Source organism: Paramisgurnus dabryanus, chromosome 6 (assembly GCF_030506205.2).
Source record: "Paramisgurnus dabryanus chromosome 6, PD_genome_1.1, whole genome shotgun sequence".
Taxonomy (NCBI): Eukaryota; Metazoa; Chordata; class Actinopteri; order Cypriniformes; family Cobitidae; genus Paramisgurnus; species Paramisgurnus dabryanus.
In genome coordinates this window covers 36,769,150-36,788,277 of record NC_133342.1, presented here as the reverse complement: position 1 = coordinate 36,788,277, position 19,128 = coordinate 36,769,150, and the positions used below count along the sequence as shown (strand labels likewise).

Here is a 19,128-nt window from a genome sequence, read left to right as displayed (position 1 = left end):
TCAGCTGCGCGAGAGGATTACGCACATCATAACCAAACATTTGCGTCCACGAAATTGGTTTCGAAAAGAGAAATATGGCCAATTTATTCGTTATGTGCGATTTCTTAACTTTGAGCACAGTGTTAGCTACATCTTCAAAGTCAGGTTTTGTTTCCAATCTGGCAATTCGTCAGAAAAGTTACACACATAATTCAAAAAAGTATCTTTTAGTAATTTCTTTAAGGTTGCACTAGGCCTATATCTTTAAGTAGATTTTTTTGTCATATCAAAGTGCAAATTATCTCATTTGCACACATATTGTTTCTAGGAGATTCATTTAAGATGACATTACATTTAAATCACAAATTAAATTGCTTTAACCTAACACAGAAGTGTTTTTCTGTCCAGAAGTTGATTATTTATACAAGTTCTCCCTCTACTGGACTTCTGTAGTTCATGAACAATAACACAATTACTTTTCATTTTGATTGCACTGACGTAAAATCTTCTTTTGAGAGATAAACTAAGGATTGTTTAACAAGTTACTCCATAATGTTGTGCTGTTGGTACCAATTGTTCTGAGAAATGCACCATTTCAGTATTTTTGTACTTAAAGTTAACACAGAACGCAGTTTCCCTTTTTTATATTCCTCATATGTCGATTGTTTTATCTAACCCGAAAGGACATTTAAATGCAATCAAATATTGTACATATACCGTATGCGCCGCCTAGCATCACTTTGGCCACTCCTGTAAGCGCTATGATTATGTGTAATACCGAGTCTGCACAGATGGTGGCAGCATTGTAACTTTGAGAGCTTGAACAGGCGGAGCGAGGAACATCGAAGAAGAAGTAGTGTACAGCTGCGCTAGCAGTGTGTTAGCAGACAGTCGAGCATAATTTAGTCGTTTACACTTTTACTTGTACTTTATTAAGAAGAACCATGTCGGAAAGAAAAGTTTTGAACGTAAGTGTCCTTTATTTATTTTTTAAAATATTTGTTGTATTGCGACTCTTGCAGGATTTGAATAACAATATCAAATATAGCTATCAACATGCTAGCGTTAATCAAGTTGCAACAACTTGTACATTGCAGTTCAAAATCAGATAAATTCACTTTTCAAAACATTTTGTAAATGATAAACGATGTTTGTGTACTATTTCCAGTGCATTTTGAAATGGCAATTGTGTAAATACTTGCTAGGATAAACTTTGAGCCATTTTTATTTACAAAGTTACACTGTGTGTGATATGATGAATTGATTAACACTGGTGTCTTTTTACCTTGTTCTTGAATCGCAGAAATACTACCCACCAGATTTTGATCCATCTAAAATCCCTAAACTTAAACTTCCCAAAGACCGACAGTATGTGGTCAGATTGATGGCACCGTTTAATATGAGGTAAGAAAGCTGAAGCTTCATTTTTTTACAAAAGACGTGGGTTTAAGTTCATAAGTAGCATTGTATTTATATAAATAGATGATATGTTTTATTATTTATAAGTTCAGCAAAGGAACTTCTGAGTTGTGTAATAACAAACAATATTATTAGACTGTTCCCTGTCTGTGAAATAAATAATAATTAGATTTGGAGCATTAAAGTTTGATTTCAATCATTGATTCAAATGAATCTTACCCGGTAAACATTAAATATGTCAATATTATTTTTCACAGAATGTTCTTTAGGATGATTTTTATGAAGCAAACAGTAAATCACAAAAAATGTCTGATAATCTACTTTACCAATGTTGAAGATGGTAATGATTGTATTTTTTTAGGTGTAAAACCTGTGGAGAATACATATATAAAGGAAAGAAGTTCAATGCTCGTAAGGAGACCGTTCAGAATGAACTCTACATGGGGCTGCCCATTTTCCGTTTCTACATCAAATGCACAAGATGCTTGGCTGAGATCACCTTTAAGGTAAGTGAATAGTCTTTTTCAAACCTGCAGGTAAACATGTGGGACGATGCGTTTCTTTCCTTAACTATTTAATTGGGGTGATATTGATTGTAAATCTTGGTATAACTTAGACCACTGTGCTTATATGTTTGTTTGATTATACTCTGACCTGATATTTTTCACAGACGGACCCAGAGAACACAGACTACGCCATGGAGCACGGCGCAACACGAAATTTTCAAGCAGAGAAACTGCTCGAAGAGGAGGAGAAGAAGATCCAACAGGAGCGAGAGGAAGAAGAGCTCAATAACCCGATGAAGGTGCGTTAGGATTGTATCTTTGACTTGATTTTGGATAATGATTTATCGGGTACATGCTAAAAAGCGTATGGGTGTTGGTGTCAAAACATGGGATTTATTGGATTTGCATGAATACACAAACTCATATGGCATAATAGGTTCTGGAGAATCGAACTCGGGACTCAAAGATGGAGATGGAGGTGCTGGAGAACCTGCAGGAGCTGAAGGAGTTGAACCAGAGGCAGGCACAGGTGGACTTTGAGGGAATGCTGAATGAGTATAGAGAGCTGGAGCAGAGACAGAAAGAGAGAGAGAAAGAGGAAGATGAGCGAGAGACCAAGTATGAAACAAAAGAACCACATGACACAATTAAAATGAATTAAAATAAATTATTTCATGTAATATACATGCGTTTGTGTTGTTGTTGTTTTAGAGAAATGTTGGAGAGAGCGCTAGTCAAACGGCTGAGAGACTCCGACTCTGAAGAAGAGAAAGAGGATGGACCACAACAAGGCAGAAAACACGCAGCTGAAAACCCCACAGATATTCTCACCACAGACATAAACACAGGCCCACAGGTACATCTTAAATTCAAAAAATTGAACTAATAAAGATATGGTAATCCATGTGTAATTGCTTAAAAAAGTTAAATTACATTATTTTCACTGAATAGATAATAAAAGATTATCTGTAAACTTTAGTGATGGTGAAATAAAGCTTTGAATGAAGCACAGATACTTCCCTTACTGTTTCGAAACCATGATTCAAAGCCTTGAAGAGGGTGTCAAAACAGCGCCATCTTTTGGTTAATAAAACATATAGCAGTCGCTTCTAAAGAAGCTCCATCAGTGAAGCAACAAGCTGATGATATTCTGATGAATATTAATATTATGTGTACAAATACTGCTTAGGCAACATGTATGTGAATGGTCAATAAATGTATAAACTCATTCAGTCATTAATTAATAAGATTATGTAATATTCATACGATTTGATACTGTATTTTATTGAATAATCTTCACACCCACAAGTATATGTACATACAATACTATCTGTAAAGTATTATGTTAGACTTAAATGTGAATAATACAAATAACTGATAAAAACAACTCTGGGGTTCGAACGTTCTGAGATGCATAGTAAAGCGCGCACGTGACTGAGCAGAAAGTGAAGCTTCGTTTGTCATTGGTCACGTGATTTCTATGTTAACAACACAAGCTTCGAAATCAAGGCTTCATCTGGCATGCCCAATTTTGCTCAACACAAACTCCGAAGCCTTGCTTCATATGTAACATCACTAGTAATCTTAAAAGATCACTCATAAAACTAGAGGTGATGTATTGTAATGCCAACTAAAAAAATTAGTCCAAGTTTTTTTTTTTTTAACAAACTTATTTTAGTCTTACTGTTCTAGCTACGATATCATCTCTCATTCATTGTTCTGTCTGTGGTTTTTAAAGAGCTCGTCCACTGTGGCTGTGAAGAAACAAAAGGTAGAGACCTGGGAGAGGAGCGTCGGTGGTCTTAAAGGACGGGCAGCGCTGGGATCACTGATAGTCAGGAAAAAAGCACCCAATTCTTCATCTACTGCATCGCAGCTGCCTTCTGACAAGCAAACAGGTTCTTGTTTCATTAAAACTACTAAATCAGTCTAAATAAAAAATATTAAAGGGGACATCTCACAAGACATTTTTAGGATGTAAAAAATAAATCTTTGGTGTCCCCAGAGTTCGTATGTGAAGTTTTAGCTCAAAATGTCATATAGATAATTTATTATAACCTTGTCTCTTTTTGGGATGTCCCGATCAGGTTTTTTGCCCTCGAGTCCGAGTCATTTGATTTTGAGTATCTGCCGATACGAGTGCCGATCCGATACTTCTATAATACATTAAAAAAAAAGAATAAATAAGAGGGAAAAAACAGATCCAGGATGTTCCTTATGTCATGCCGCACGTGTTGCTGTTTCTGTGTCAAAAGGGTCTAACTCTGTGCCAGCGCATAACTATTGATGTGTTAAAAAATAATGAGAATATAGTATATATGTACAGGGGTTAAATTGGGATTTGTTTTGTGGGGATGCTCTGTTAGGAGGGAGGGTTTGAGGGGTAACATGTTTTATCCTGATGACAGCAAAGCCACTGGTGTGTTTCAATGTCATTTTGGACCTCTGATAGGATTTTATTAGTTTCAGTTTTAAAGCTGTGCCAAAGGTTGACCCAAACTTTAGAGCCTGAACTTTAAATTATGCAAATCTATGAGTCTGACACCCTATATGCATTTGTTGCACATGTCTTTATGCACAATTGATCAAACTTTGAAGGATCATTATTCTTTTAACAGATACAATTAATTAATTAATTAATTACCGATCAATATGAACATCCCTAATACGAAAGCATCTTTATTACTGCTTTGATGCTTCCAATCTAATTATTATTTTATGCGATCTTAGTTTGGATTTCACAGACAGGGTCCCATTTTATTGCATTATAATAATGCAAGTGCAATACACAGATTTTAAAAATGTGTTTCAGCATAAATAAAAATACCTTGGTTTCATTTAATAATTTAAATATTGCTTTTCATGTTGAAGTAAAATACGAACATGCTCTTGACGGGTCTTATGTGATTCACTTGACAATGACCAACTATAGTTTCCATCATCTTTTCTAAACCTCTTCCTCTTGAATATTCACGTGCAGGTGCTGAGAAACCCGCATCCTCAACAGCAACAGCTGGTGCTTCCAACAGCCAGACAGTCACATCTACGAACGGTTCCTCTCTCAGTCTATTGGGGGCATACTCGGACAGCGATGAAAGCAATTCAGACTAGACTGAACACAATTCACTGCGGCATCTTCAATGAGAAGTCATTCAGACTGCAAAAATGTGTTTTTCATCAGCCCAAATGAGACCAACGCTCTCCACGTGACCCAGAGCTTAACATGTTTAAAGATTTCATTTTATCATTGATTATCATTTAATATAGAGCAGCAAAAACTATGAGGAACTGTTTCAATTTCATTGATTTTGTTTTTAAAATATTTTATCTTGATGTCTCTCATGTACTCTACAATATGTTTCTAATACATTTTGTACATATCATAAAACTCTTGTCGAGCATCACAAAAGATGCTTTCACCTTCCCATTCATCAAACAAATAAAATGTTTAATTTGTTTCAATTCTTGGTATAGACTATTTATCTTAAATAATTATACTACATTTAGTATATTTTGATCAAACGCATTGCTTTAGTTTTTGTGAAACATGATGTAATTGCAAATTCACTGTTTGGGGGTTTATCTAGCTTGATCTCTATAATCTGATAAAAAAGTGAATAAGTATCGCATTACATAATTTCTTTTGTGTGTGGTTAAACAGAAGCCTCTGTTGCTTCATTTACTGTTTATTATTGCACGTAATTCAACATTAGGTGAATGTCATCCCAAAACCACTGTAAAACTAAATGCATCAGCAAGAACGAAGACAAAAGGACTCTTTGGTGGGCTTTACCAACAAGTCAAACATACGCTAAGCTGCTGCTACAACAACCAATACAATCCAAACATCTCATCTGTTCGTCCGCACGTGCACACGCTCGCACTTTTTATCTTTCTTTTAACTTATTTATACTCGTATTTCGCCCGTGCATTGCTGAGAGGTTAGTATTGTGCGAATACTTTGTTGGTTGTCGGTGTTTTGTTGGTTAAACTGTCGTTATTTGAAGAGGAACGTGCGCTTTTGCAGGATTTGTTGGGCTCGCGCCGCTCGCTCCGTCTATGGCTGGCTAACGTTAGCTAGCTGACCGGCTAACAAAATACATGTTAAATTTGTGATTTTTTTTTACTTTAATGTTTTAGTGTGGTGCATTATTTCGTTAGGATGTGCAGTTTTCTTGTATATAATCGCATTTATCCGCAAAGTGAATGGATATCATGGTAAATGGAGGACTTCAAATGTGTTAGCCGGTTTGCTAACGTCACTTTTTATATGGGGACGATTTGAATGCATCAGTGTAATAAAATGAAATAAATCCGTCTGTGGGAAAATAAGAAAGTGGGTGTGCATTGTGTTTGCGTCTGCATGTTTTTGGTTTGACAGCAGGTTTGTTTTGCCAGAATCAGCGATGGGTGCTGAACTTTCTCTTTTAATAATAACGCTTTAACGTTATTTATTTTAGCCATTACTGTCATGTTTAATACGCTTTCCAAGTGTTAATGTATTGAATTCATCGGCATATATTGAATTATGGAAATGTATGGTAATTTGATAGAAATGTCTTTGCTCGGGGGTGGAGGAATAAAAATAGCTCTTCATAATAATTCTTCGTATTTCTTCCTTCATTATCAGAATAATTTATTGCAAGCAAAGAGCAGCTGGGTCTTGTAAAGCATCGATGCATTGGGGAAACTGAAGGTAAGATATTGCGCAATATCATTTATTGACACACACGCATTCTCAGTGAATAATAAGTGACTTATTGGTTAGGTGTTTCATACACGAGTGAGATTTATGGGCTTATTCTTTACTAGAATAAGGATAAAGTCCTTCATGGAAGCGTAAGCAGTTCAATCGTTTCTCTCGTGTTGTTTGTAGACCCATGGCAAAGTGGTTTAAAAATCAGCTGAGTTTTGGCAGCAGGAAAGGACCGCCACAGCCCCCCAAACCGGACTACACCGAGAGCGAGATCCTACGGGCCTACAGGCTTCAGAAAGAGCTGGACTTTGAGGACCCCTACGAACCCTCTGAGAACCGGGTGAATAGCAGGTCGGGGTCCTTGGAGGTGTTCCCCTCTTTTGGCACGGTGTTGTCCAATGGCGTGGAGGTGAAGATCGTGTCTCCCAAGCATAGACTGATAAAAGTGGAATCTCAAGAATTCGGGCGTAGCAAGATCCCCTTAAACATTGTGACCTTTGAGGAACCGCAGGCCCCTGTAAGAACCAATTCTTGTTTTCTTAACATTAAGCGCTTAATGGTCTTTAAAAGCCTGTTAAGAGAACATGAAAGAGGGTTATGACTGACATTAATCCTAGCTCATTGTTTGCATTTATAAACTTGAAGGTAATTTCAATGTGGTGCTTTCCAAATATTGCTTTGCTTGTTTAAACAGCTCCCGACTCTCTTTATGACTTGAACAATGTCAGACCGTGCTACATTCATTGTAATGTTGCACTGTTATTCATACTTGGGTTTTAGGGATTTGGACAAATGTTACACTTAACCACAATATTTGTCCGATACATAAAAGAGGAACACCACCGATCACAATTGATCAAAAAAAGCATCTAGTTTGGCAGAATGTTGCATTTATGTTGCTGAATGGTGATTTTAAGCTTGTTGCATTGTTACAATACGTACCAGAAAATTGTAACAATGACAAGTGGACATTAGTTTGTTTATGTAGGGCTTAAGTGTTGTACTTGCATGCTCAGTTTTCTTGGCGGGGTTGTTTATCAGATATCATAACATTTAGGGGATAAGTTGTGCGGGACGGTTGTGCACAAGCGGCAAGATGATTTGTTTAGTGTAACTCTCTGATGTTTGATTTGGTTGAATAGATTTGTTAAGTGCACTTGACGTAGGCGACTTCCTTAGTCATAACAAACCTAACTAAATATGCATACACAACTCAATAGGGTTTATAGGCTTGCCTGTTTGTGACATCAATGGTTAAGCATAAAGGCACAGAGAACCATCTGTATTAACCTAAATACACTTAATCCCTTCCCCTCTCTCGCTCTCTTTTTGAAAAAATAGTTTACCCAAAAATGTTATTTCTGTGATTAACCTTATGTGATTGGTTTTGCTTGGCTGTGATATGCAAGATATTTGGCTTTTTTAAATGAAATTAAACAAAGTGACAAAAGAGTTTTTTACTCTGGACCACACCAGACCCTGTGTGTCTGTTTCCAGACCTGTATGTTTTATTATTAGACTCATTTAATGCATGCTGGAAGCAAACATGCACGTTAGCACTCGGCTAAACCTCTGTCTTTCTTCAGCCATGCACTATTATCCAAATTACAGCGTAATGCTGCTGTTAACTCGACCCAGGCACGCAAAAAACAGGTTAGAGCTGGGTCAAAACCTCATTGTTAAGCTCTGTGTCTGTTTTGCTCTGAAACACCTTCAGGAGTTGATGTTCCTGCAGCTCTATTGAGCATTCCAGTAAGATTGCAAAGGTCATGGGTTCGAATCCTAGGGAACACACATTCAGATAAGAAAAGTGTATAGCTTGAATGAACTGCAAGTCCAACGCAATCCGTATTAATTTATACAACCGCATTCGTATGTTTTGTACGATTTGCTTTCGCCTCTGACACTGGGGTAAGGGGAAGGATTTTGTTGTTGTTTGTATTGTACGGTTCACTTGGTGCTAATTCATACGAATTTGCCAACTAGTAAAATGCGCACAATTCCTGTGAGATTAAGTCGCTTTGGATAAATAAAATGAGTTCTGTGCAAATATTCGAATATATTCGGATAAATTGCATGATATTCGAAATCCGTTCGAATTAGATTTTTCTCAAAAGTGACAGCCCTAGTGACCAGCTTTAGGTTTGAAGTTGAACTCGATTGTGACTGTCTATACGCTAGACACCGAGCGTACTTGTATGGCAAAGTTGTTGTCGCCATCAAGTGGTCGGGAGTGTGCTAACGCTTCAGACTCAAATATAGAGCGGAAGTATATACGCGGTTGTGAAGTATCTGAAAAAATAGTTCCACTATAGCAAATAACATGGATTGAAATCATACATTGCGCTAATATATTTGTTTTTAATCATCAACGAACACCACAAACCACTCGGTGAGTAGTACAGTTTTGAAAATGAACGTTAAGTGTTGTTTTAATGACATGTTTGTGCATGGTCATTGACTTCCATTCTGAAGCAGTCAAGAGACGCTTCTAAACGAGTCAAAAACTCAAGACACGACCCATTGTCAAAATTTCTGTGTCCATCACTGTAGTTCATCCAAAACAGACCAGAAATGAGACTCAAAGTGTTAAATACCAGAATTATCCTTTAAACTGGGGACATGTCCCCACCACTTTTTGAAATGGCCAATTTTGTCCCCACCACTTTTTAAAAGCATTTGGTTTTGTGGTCCAGGGTCACATATATTGCGCTGTATGCTTATGGTGTGTTTTCTTTTACATATGTAATGAATTACATTGTTATCATTGACTTATCGCGCTGCTGTTTTCTACAGTATGGTGCTTTGGCACTATTCAGTTGAGCTGGTGTTGCAGGGACTGTTACATGTGCAGTCGACATGGTTGAGTATTTTAGTGTTGTTGACTGCCCTACGCTATGCCCATTTTTGATGTGTCATTATCCCGTCCTGTAATGTTTTTTCATCTGATCTTTTGTCCCCACCACTTTTCAACACAAACTGATGCCCCTGCATCATCGAGTCATTGTTTTAGCCCCACCCAAATAATCCTGAACACAGAAATGTGAGAAAATATTTAATGGTGTGTCTCCACAGTTCAGTTCTACATAGTTCACAATCTTTGTAATGTGTTTCAAAAATACATTTCAAACATTTATAATGTGTTTAGAAACATTGACTTTACACAGACTTTAAAGGGGACATTTCACTGTTTTGACTTTTTTAAGATATCAAATAAATCGTTGGTACCTCCAGGGTTACATGTGTGAAGTTTTAGCTTAAAGTATCATATAGACAATTTATTATAACCTGTTAAAATTGCCAATTTATAGGTGTGAGCAAAAATGTGCCGTTTGGGTGTGTCCTTTAAATGCAAATAAGTTGATCTCTGCACTAAGAAGCTGTTTACACTTGGCATTAACATGCGTTTTTGTCGATCGGATCACAAGTGGACAAAGGTAATGCTGCCAGGTGTAAACGGTGTTCAAAACGTTTTGAGCTTGTCCACTTTCGACCACTTTCAACCCCATTCAGAGGTAGTCGAAAACCCTTTTGATCGGATTGCTTTTGTAGTGTAAACGCACATGTGGTTTAATGTGTTCGAACAGCCACACGCGACCGCCTTCTCTCCGTCTATTTATCTAATCTGAGGTACTGAACACAATGTTTTATGTCGTTTCATTTTGCAAGCGTGTGAAAGTTGCGTGATCTTATTTCATCAATTGCGCTAAAAAATTCAGAGAAAGCTCTTACATACACACGTACAAAACTCTGCGCAGCATGTTTACTTGCTAAACAAGCAGTGGACTCTGACATAATATTAGTTTGCGTCCATATAAACTCATAATTACTCCCGCTCGTGTTTGAATGACAGCAGAGAGACTCGCCCATCGTCTCACAGACCACCCCCTCACAGTATTCAGTACAAAAGCGGTCGAAAGTGGACAAAAGAGATGGATTTAAATACCAGGTGTAAACGTGATGTGTCTCTCTCGTCCACTTGTGATCCGATCGATGAAAACACATCTTAATAACAAGTTTAAACAGCCCCTAAATGGCAGTGCTGTTGTTTGTTAGTGCAGATTAATGAGCTTTTTTTCACATGCTTGCAGAGAATGGTTTACCAAAAAGTTTCTGGGTTGACCTTTTTTTATATTTTCTAGGTTGATAGAAGCACTGGGGATCCAATTATAGCACTTAAACATGAAAAAGTCAGATTTTCATGATATGTCCCCTTTAATATCAGATGGGTTTTGCGTGACATGTCAAAAAATTGTGTCTGGATATCTTAGCATAATTTTGATTCTCAGTAGAACCACAATTTTTCTAGCCAAACACTTTACCACTGTAAATAGTTACTGTAAATACAACCTCTTCTTACAAGCACTAAAATACTGTTGTGCTGTATTTATTATGATTCAAATTGCTAAATTAGTATTTCGACAGAATCTGGCAGTTCAAAAGCTTTGAATGACGTGCGAATCATTGTGCCCAGTTAACTCCTTTCTTTAATTTTGTTTTAATTTTTATCACATCACTCAATGCTTGTTTTCCTCTCTTGATCTTTTTCTAGGTGGTTCCTTCAGCTCCAGTGGTTGGGGACTCTGATTACTCGGACCCTTTTGATGCCCGGCCGGACCCACGGCCCAGACCCGACTGGGATCAAGACGCTGTAGAAAACTCCAGTAGTTACATGGAGCCATTTGAAGCACAACGATTCATAAATGGTAAATCAGTTCTGCACTGCAACAGTCATAATACACGCCAAAGAGACTTAAATTATTACCTTAGCCTTGGCTTGGCATGCATGACTGCTTCATAATTATTCCTAAGCCTGAGGCTAGATATGTTTTTAAAGCGGAGGAAAATATATTTAACCCTTTTCTAGGTTTATGCTATTCAACATACGTCAAATCATTATTATGTATGTAATTTTTGTACCCTTTTTTCTTAAACTATCCAGATTTCTTCACCATGTAACAGATCTTTACATTAATGACTTGATATTTTAATTTATACATTTGACAATCACTTTTATCCAAAGTCACTTAAAGTGCATTCAGTCTTTACTTTGTCATCAGTTTGTGGGTTCCCTTTTAATAGAAACGCGATCCAGGATTAAGCAAAATCAGGCATTCGATTAATATAATTATCTAATTTTTGCCAAAAGTTGCGTTTAGTGGCTTTTGCATCTGGTTATGCATTGTTGACGTGTTAATGTGGGTTATCTTATATAAATGTACTACAACTAAATGACAAATTTTTGCATCTTAGCATCAACAAATTGTTTGGGTGCACTGCACTTCAAATCTTTTTATATTCCTTTATTATGTAAGGTTAAGGAAAATGTTTCCCTCATAGGACCCTTGTTGCATGTTGCTGTTGACTTTAAAACAATGCATATTGTAGTTTGGGTGTATCTTTTAAAGCAACACTATGTAGTTTCCATGTAAAAATGACTTACAGCTCCCCCATGTGGTTGAAAAGGGCAACAGTGCCTGGTATCAGACACTCTTCTGCAGGCAGGGGGAGGGGCGGGGCTGTGTTTCCTACCCTCCACCGCCACTTTCAGAGTGTGCTTGTAGCAGCTAGGAGGCTGATCAGGTTGCAGCAACAGTACAATTTGTCCAGTTAAAAGTTGTTCTATCACTGAAATAATTTCAGAGACATTATTTAAAGGTAAAAAAACTACATAGTGTTGCTTTAATTGACCAATAAAACCAATAAGATATGTTTGTGTGTTCTGGAGTCAATGAAAGTGTTTGTATTGTTGTTCAGATCTCCAGCACAGCACAGATTGGGGCAGGACCAGCCCACAGCTCTATGACAGCCCGTACGAGGAGAGAGCTCGGCCCCAGGAATCCTCACCAGAAGATGAGAGGGAGAGCCGTCTGCCCCAGGACGACGAAAGACCTGCAGATGAGTACGACCAGCCCTGGGAGTGGAAAAAGGAGAACATTTCGAAAGCCTTCGCTGGTAAGAACGTTTGCTGATGTGGTTTCACAGAATGTTCTTTACGTTATGCAGGATTTTATATAGAAAACAGTAAATCACAAAAATGGCTTGATTTTCAAGGGCAGGGTCACCTTTTACAAAATGCTTTTTACAAAACTCTTGTAGTGTCGTTTGATGCGAAAGACTGGGATCAATCAACACTGCCCCGTGATGATCTGCAATGGAATGTAGGGGCATACAGAACCGGACCCCCGTCAAGCGGGCCCACCAGCCTGCGCACGCCCAACTCTCCTCACGGCATCCTGGGGGAGAGGGTGGACCCCACGCTGCCCCTGGAGAAACAGGTGTATGTATGAACACTTGCTGCTTAATATACATCAGCTCGAAACCTAATACAAGGTTACTTAAAGGTGCCGTAGAATGTTAAACTGTATTTACCTAGATATAGATTAGAGCTGCACGATTAATCGGAAAAAGAATCACGATCTCGATTCATACAGGTTTGCTCACTGGCAAAACGTTGGCTCCTTAGCGCTGGCCCTGCACAGGCAGCCCTCACTTAGCCCCCAGGAAGCTCTCACAAAGAGAAATCCCCGGAGTTAAATGAACACTGCTGGATGTAAATTTTGTCCCAATCTTACAGAGTGTAAAAAGTAACACTGAAGCAGAATTAAAAGCTCTGTTATCCTCTTTCTCACCATCTCTGTCTGAAACATAAAACTGCATTTTACATCTTACTTGTAGAGTCATTTTCTTACTTTTCTTTTTTTTTCATTTAAAGTCACCACTATTGTGATCAGTGTTTGTTTTAGTTGACTTTTAGTCTTTTTGATTGCTATAACAGAGTAAAGACAACATTGCAACTCTTTGGTGGTTGTTTGTACATAATATCAAACATCATATATGTAAGCAATTAGGTACGAGAGTTACTTATTCACGATACAGCACTTGCCTCAAGTTACCTTATTGCTTTTATAAAACGGTTACCACACAATATTAGTAAAAAATACAGTAGTGCAACTTTCAATAAAAAGCATTACTTCCGCTAGAAAAAATTATCCCTGACCATGAACAAACATGTGTTCCAATGTGTAATATGCATGAAAGCTCAAATAAAAACAACAAACCGATACGTGTGGTTGCTAAGGGTGTTGCTAAGGGTGCAGTGATAAACAGAACCGTTGGGTGAAGCGGTCATAGCAGTGTTTTATCGTGAATAAAGCACACATATAGACCAATCAGAATGAATACATAAGTTTTCTAGATGATGTTTACACTTTATGTACAGTATTAACCACCATCAAAGAATTGCTCTATAGCCTTTTCACTGCCGTAACAAGCATGACGTTAACCCACAAAGTTATAGCAGTCAAAAAACTGAACAAGGTAGGAGTCAAGAGTCAAGTTCAACTAAAACAAACACTGATCACAATAATGGTGCCTTTAATGATACAAAATCTAAACCTTAAGTAAGAAAATGACTCTACGAGAAAAGATGTAAAATGCAATTTTAGGTTTCAGATAGAGATAGTGAGAGAGAGGATAACAGAGCTTTTTATTCTGCTTCAGTGTTACTTTTTTAACACTCTGTAAGATGGGAAAATATATACACCCAGCAGTGTTCATTTAACTCTGGGGATTTTGCTGTATGAGGACTTCCTGGGGGCTAAGTGAGGGCTGCCCATGCAGGGTCCGCACTAAGGGGCCAACGTTTCGCAAGTGAGCAAACCTGCGCTGGGCCTTTAGGCTATGCCCATACAGGGCCTTCGTAGGCTTACTTGCAGGGATCTTCTTGATATCTTCTGCATATAATTCCCTAGATTCAGATGCTGCATTCAGGTATTTACATTACAATCCAGCATGCTATATCAGTCAAACTTGCTCATGAATGTTTATGAGCATGGAGAAAAATTGTGATTCACATTTTGGCAAGAATCTTGCAGCCCTAACATAGTTGAATTGTAATAGTAAGAGCTCTGTACATGGTAATGACATATTATCAGCCTCAAACATCATTGTTTCCTCCTTCTTATGTAAACCTTGTGCATACAAAAGACAGCTGGAAAACAGGGCAATCTCAACACCGACTGCGATGTTATTTTTGAGATGTACGCCCCAACATTAAATTACACATTAAATTAATTACAAATTTGTTACAATGCTAAAAACAAAGTTGTGACTGTTGAGTTAACGCTATATGCTAGTTAATGCTATATGCTAGCGTTTTGCAGGTCCATACTGAAAAAAACACAAACGTATCACTCAGATGCGTCCTTTTACAATCTCCAAACAATTGATTATTCCTCAAATTCTGTATCTTCATCTGATACAGACTCAAACATAAGGTCTGTTTATACACACACAGAGCTACTGAAAGAGTTGCTCTGAGAAACAGCCAATCAGAACAGACCTCAACATTATTATTCATGAACCTTTTAAATAAGGTAATAACAGACCATTTCATTCTAAAGTAAGGTGACCAGATTTTTCAAATGACAAGTAGGAACATGTCCTAGTTCACTGGTTAAAATATCCTTGAAATCTTATTTGTTATTGTCTATGAATTGTCAATCGGGGACAAACCCCTTTGAATGTTTTCATCTTTTTATTGTTGTGGGTTTATGGACAGCTGATCACCAAAAAACTGGATTGTCCCCGGAAAACGGGGATATCGGGTCACCTTATTCTAAAGGCAAATCCTGGGGTTGTAAAAGGACATGTTAAAGTGTCTCTGGATAATTTTTGCACTTAATAAAGCCACACCCTTCTTTGTAGATATCAGAGAACAATTTAACAGATTATTTCAATGCATTCTCTGGCACCTTTAAACACACTCATCACATGATGTATTTTTAGGTGGTACCATGGTGCATTAACGCGCTCAGAAGCCGAGTCTCTGCTCACGCTGTGTAAAGAATGCAGTTATCTTGTGAGAAAGAGCCAGACCAGCCGGAACGACTACTCGCTCTCTCTCAGGTACTGTTATAACATGAGAAAAGTCAAAATACAGGGTCATTTCCCTTATGTTATTCATCAGATTTATACCCTGACACTCTTTTATGTTGTTAGTTTGTTTGTGTTTGTATAATAAATGGAGTACATGTCACACCGCTAAGCAGTTATTTTAATGTGACGCTATAAATAGAGTAAATTAGTTGTACTAAACTAGGTTCATGTTTTCTTTCTGGGAATGTTTATGAGCATGTAAGTCCAAACATGGACCACCATGTCACTTTCACTAATCGTTTCCCTAATGGATTCATTTCTCTGTTCATCTGTGTCTCACCGCAGGAGCTGTCACGGGTTTATGCACATGAAGTTCTCGCAGTCTCGTGATGGGAAGTTCATCCTAGGAGAGAACAGCCCTCCTTTTGACTCCGTCTCTGAAGTCATCCATTACTACACCACAAACAAGCTGCCCATCCGTGGAGCAGAGCACCTATCCCTGCTGTTTCCTGTGCTGGTGCAGACGCTCTGAAGACACACGTGCTTATAACACACATCATACATCTATACTTGCTCAGGGCTTAACACAGACGCTTAGTTTTCAATGAGTAGTTTGAATTTTGGGAGTTCGATCCAAGACGTATTGATGTGGTACTCTGTTGACTGATGGAGGTTTATTCTTATTACTGCACATGAAATGTTTTTCATAATCACATCAGATTTACTGTAGAAATTCCATTGCATAAACATGCTCGAACATATCAAAGTCACACTTTGGATTGACATGAGGACGAGTAAAAGATGACATATTGAGTGAAATATTTGAGATTTTTTAATAAAATGTAGACCAACCAAAGTATTTATAAGGATTTTACACTTTTAACATTTAAAAGCAGTGATCTCAGTGGCTTGGTATGTTGTTTGTTTTAGTTTAACTCATTCTTTAGGAATCCAGCCCTTGATCAAACACTACAAATGATGAATCAGACATACAGTATTTAACAGTAAGGAAGTCTAACACAGAACTGGAATGTCCTGTGACTTTCACTTAACCGGATAGCCATCTGTTAGTAAAGCTTGGTTTGGATCTGGAAGCGATGACCCTCTTTTGTTCACTTCACTGCTTCCGACTTCTAGAATGACAGGAAGTTGTCATTTCTGTGACTCTTTGTTTTAGGCAGCTGTCGCAATGCTACCCATCATTTTACACTACTAGCAACCATTTTCTGATGACTTCTTACTTGGATAAATCTACACAAACCATCACTTGCACAATTACCCCAAGAACTGAAATCCACTTTTTGTCCCTTAATAGATGTATTTTTAGTAAAAGCCAAGTAAATACTAATGTTTTCTTCTTGCAGTATTTTGAGTGTTACGATGAACAGCTTTAATATTGACCAGCGGAAAGCCGATAGGATATTGTGATTGGTTTATTTATATGACCTCAGGCAGAGCAGAGGCTGATGGGTAATATGAATACACATACTGTATAAACACACACTGCTGTAGTTCTGCACACAGGGTATTTAGTGCTAGAGATCCACACGGTAGCTATTGTTTGTTATGATGACTTTAATTGTAGTGATTTCTATTTACTTTTTTGTTTCTTTAGAATAAAATGAGTTGTTTTCTAAAAATAAAGCCTGGATTGTATTAATTTTGCATATTGCTCATAATTCCTTACTAGAGGCGACATTGCTGTTCTGGAGGGACTCTCTTTCTTTCTCTCTCTCTCACACACACACAAATAAATTTGTGCTACTGTAAAAAAAATAGGTCAGATCTCCATGTGTTATACATGCTCTGTTGGCTTCTCAGTGTGTTTGGAGCGTGAAGTGCTATTTGTCCTTCTGAGACTGCTTGGTAATATCTTGTCACAAAGTCCCATGTAAAATCTTTCTCATATACCATTGAAGAGATCTCCTTCAGTTTGTGCATCTGAACCAGTGGTGAGGCTGGCCCACTCATATTAACGGGTGGGCGACCCAGTCACGCAAAAGTGATAATTAGCTCTTTAACCCTTATGTGTTGTTGGGGATGTTTTCATCCACTCAAGGTTTTTTTATTCTTAATTTGGCCACAACTTTCTCTCTGTTTCAGCAAATTAAAATATATGTAAATATAAGATCTGTCACCAAAAATCTTTTAAGAAAATGCTTTGAAATTTTTCAAAAACGATATACCGTGGGCAAATTTTACTACCCTTTCGTGTTGTTAGGTGATGAAAACATCCACTAAATTCAACATCTGTAAAAATGTATTAGATGAATATTTTTTCCACATTTTTTTCCATAAATCTGTTAATGACCCTCAGATTTCAACTCTTTAATTGGCAAGTTCATAAGTGGTGTCACTGATTTGGGGAAAAAACACACAAAATGACCGATTTTCAATATAAAAAGTGATTGTAAACTGGATTTTTGTTTACCTTTTTCACAGTCTTGGACAAAAAAAAATTAACTTTGAAGCATTTTTATTTTTTTCTCCCTCATTGTTAGTGGCTGTTTTTGCCCCATTGACTTCCATTATAACCACATTTTTTGATTGCCATTTTGTCATTTTGAGTCATGACACCTTTTTATCATGCATTTTTGAATGTTGGTGTTTTTTTCCTTTTGCTAAGAGGTCAAATTTGTCATTTACTGTTGATCACCATGTGGCAATATTAACCCTTTAGTAGGCAAATGCAAAAACAGAGCTTAATTTCTGGCTTGTACATTGAGTTATATGAAGTATAACTCCATAATAAAAGCGCGTGTGTGCGTGCGTGCGTGCGTGCGTGCGCGCGCGTGTGTGTGTGCGTGTGTGTGTGCGTGCGCATGAAAAAAATTATTTTCTGTAAAAATCTCCTCTGTATCAGATTTATGAACATCATTTATTATGAACACAAAACAACTTCAAATAAACTGAACAATAAAGGACCGAGAACTAAACAATCAAACAAATTTTTAATGTGTTTATGTGTAGGTGTGTTTTGTCTTTCCAGCAGGACTTGTAGCATATCACTTGGTGCTCTCTGCAAATGTGTCCACCACAACAGATGCAAGTGCTGACTGTTCTTTTTTGTTGTTCTGTGCATCACTTGCATGTTCCCCTCCTCACACCTGAGCTGCTGGTGTCTGTGGATTTTGGTCTGGAGAGACAGCTGCAGGAGACTGAATCTCTCTCACCAGTGCAGTAGCAACTGGTGTGTGAAGGTGATGCTCTCTCCTCAATATTGCTGCAGAGACCAGAGATGTTCCCTAGGAAAGACTTCTAAACAGCTTTTCACCTCCCTCGATGCAAACATTAAAATCTAAACGTGTAAATCACCTCGGCAGAAAAACAATGGCAAATTAATATTTTTGGTCACCAATGTGAGCATTTTAGGCGCAGTCTGGAGCCCTGTTAAAACATCAAATACTGGGGGAGGGGGGACAATGTGGCCGTTTCTGATTATTGTGGGGGCATGGCATGTTCTAGTTCTTTTAATTATAAAGCACATTTTAAACAGTCACCAGACTGACCAAAGTGTTTTACAGAATAAAAAAAATCAACGTCCAAAATTAATTCCTTTATTTCTTAATGCCATTCCAGCATCTACGGCTATATTCATAGCGAGAACCAGGTAATCCATACACAAGTTTTATTCAGACAAGTTGATTC

General features: G+C 37.7%; 2 protein-coding genes across 4 annotated transcripts; both read left to right on the top strand.

Moving 5' to 3' along the window:
- The first annotated feature begins 802 nt into the window (after positions 1-802).
- Positions 803-5,366, top strand: yju2 (YJU2 splicing factor homolog). The gene is made up of 8 exons (XM_065277125.1): positions 803-947; positions 1,283-1,383; positions 1,760-1,904; positions 2,069-2,203; positions 2,341-2,522; positions 2,616-2,760; positions 3,643-3,802; positions 4,885-5,366. Exons 1-8 carry the CDS (start codon positions 924-926, stop codon positions 5,013-5,015), a joined length of 1,023 nt encoding a protein of 340 aa, XP_065133197.1. The 5' UTR covers positions 803-923; the 3' UTR covers positions 5,016-5,366.
- Positions 5,367-5,696: 330 nt separating this feature from the next.
- Positions 5,697-17,149, top strand: shda (Src homology 2 domain containing transforming protein D, a). Of its 3 annotated transcripts, none has more exons than XM_065277115.2 (8): positions 5,697-5,845; positions 6,535-6,600; positions 6,781-7,117; positions 11,153-11,306; positions 12,358-12,555; positions 12,700-12,880; positions 15,391-15,510; positions 15,826-17,148. In XM_065277115.2, the coding sequence occupies exons 3-8, from the start codon at positions 6,785-6,787 to the stop codon at positions 16,010-16,012; spliced, it is 1,173 nt and encodes a 390-aa protein (XP_065133187.1). In that variant the 5' UTR covers positions 5,697-5,845; positions 6,535-6,600; positions 6,781-6,784; the 3' UTR covers positions 16,013-17,148. The 3 variants fall into 3 exon arrangements, with proteins under 3 accessions (XP_065133187.1, XP_065133188.1, XP_065133189.1); XM_065277116.2 differs by lacking the exon at positions 5,697-5,845 and adding an exon at positions 5,913-6,122; XM_065277117.2 differs by lacking the exons at positions 5,697-5,845; positions 6,535-6,600 and having other exon boundaries at positions 6,782-7,117; positions 15,826-17,149.
- Positions 17,150-19,128: the final 1,979 nt, after the last annotated feature.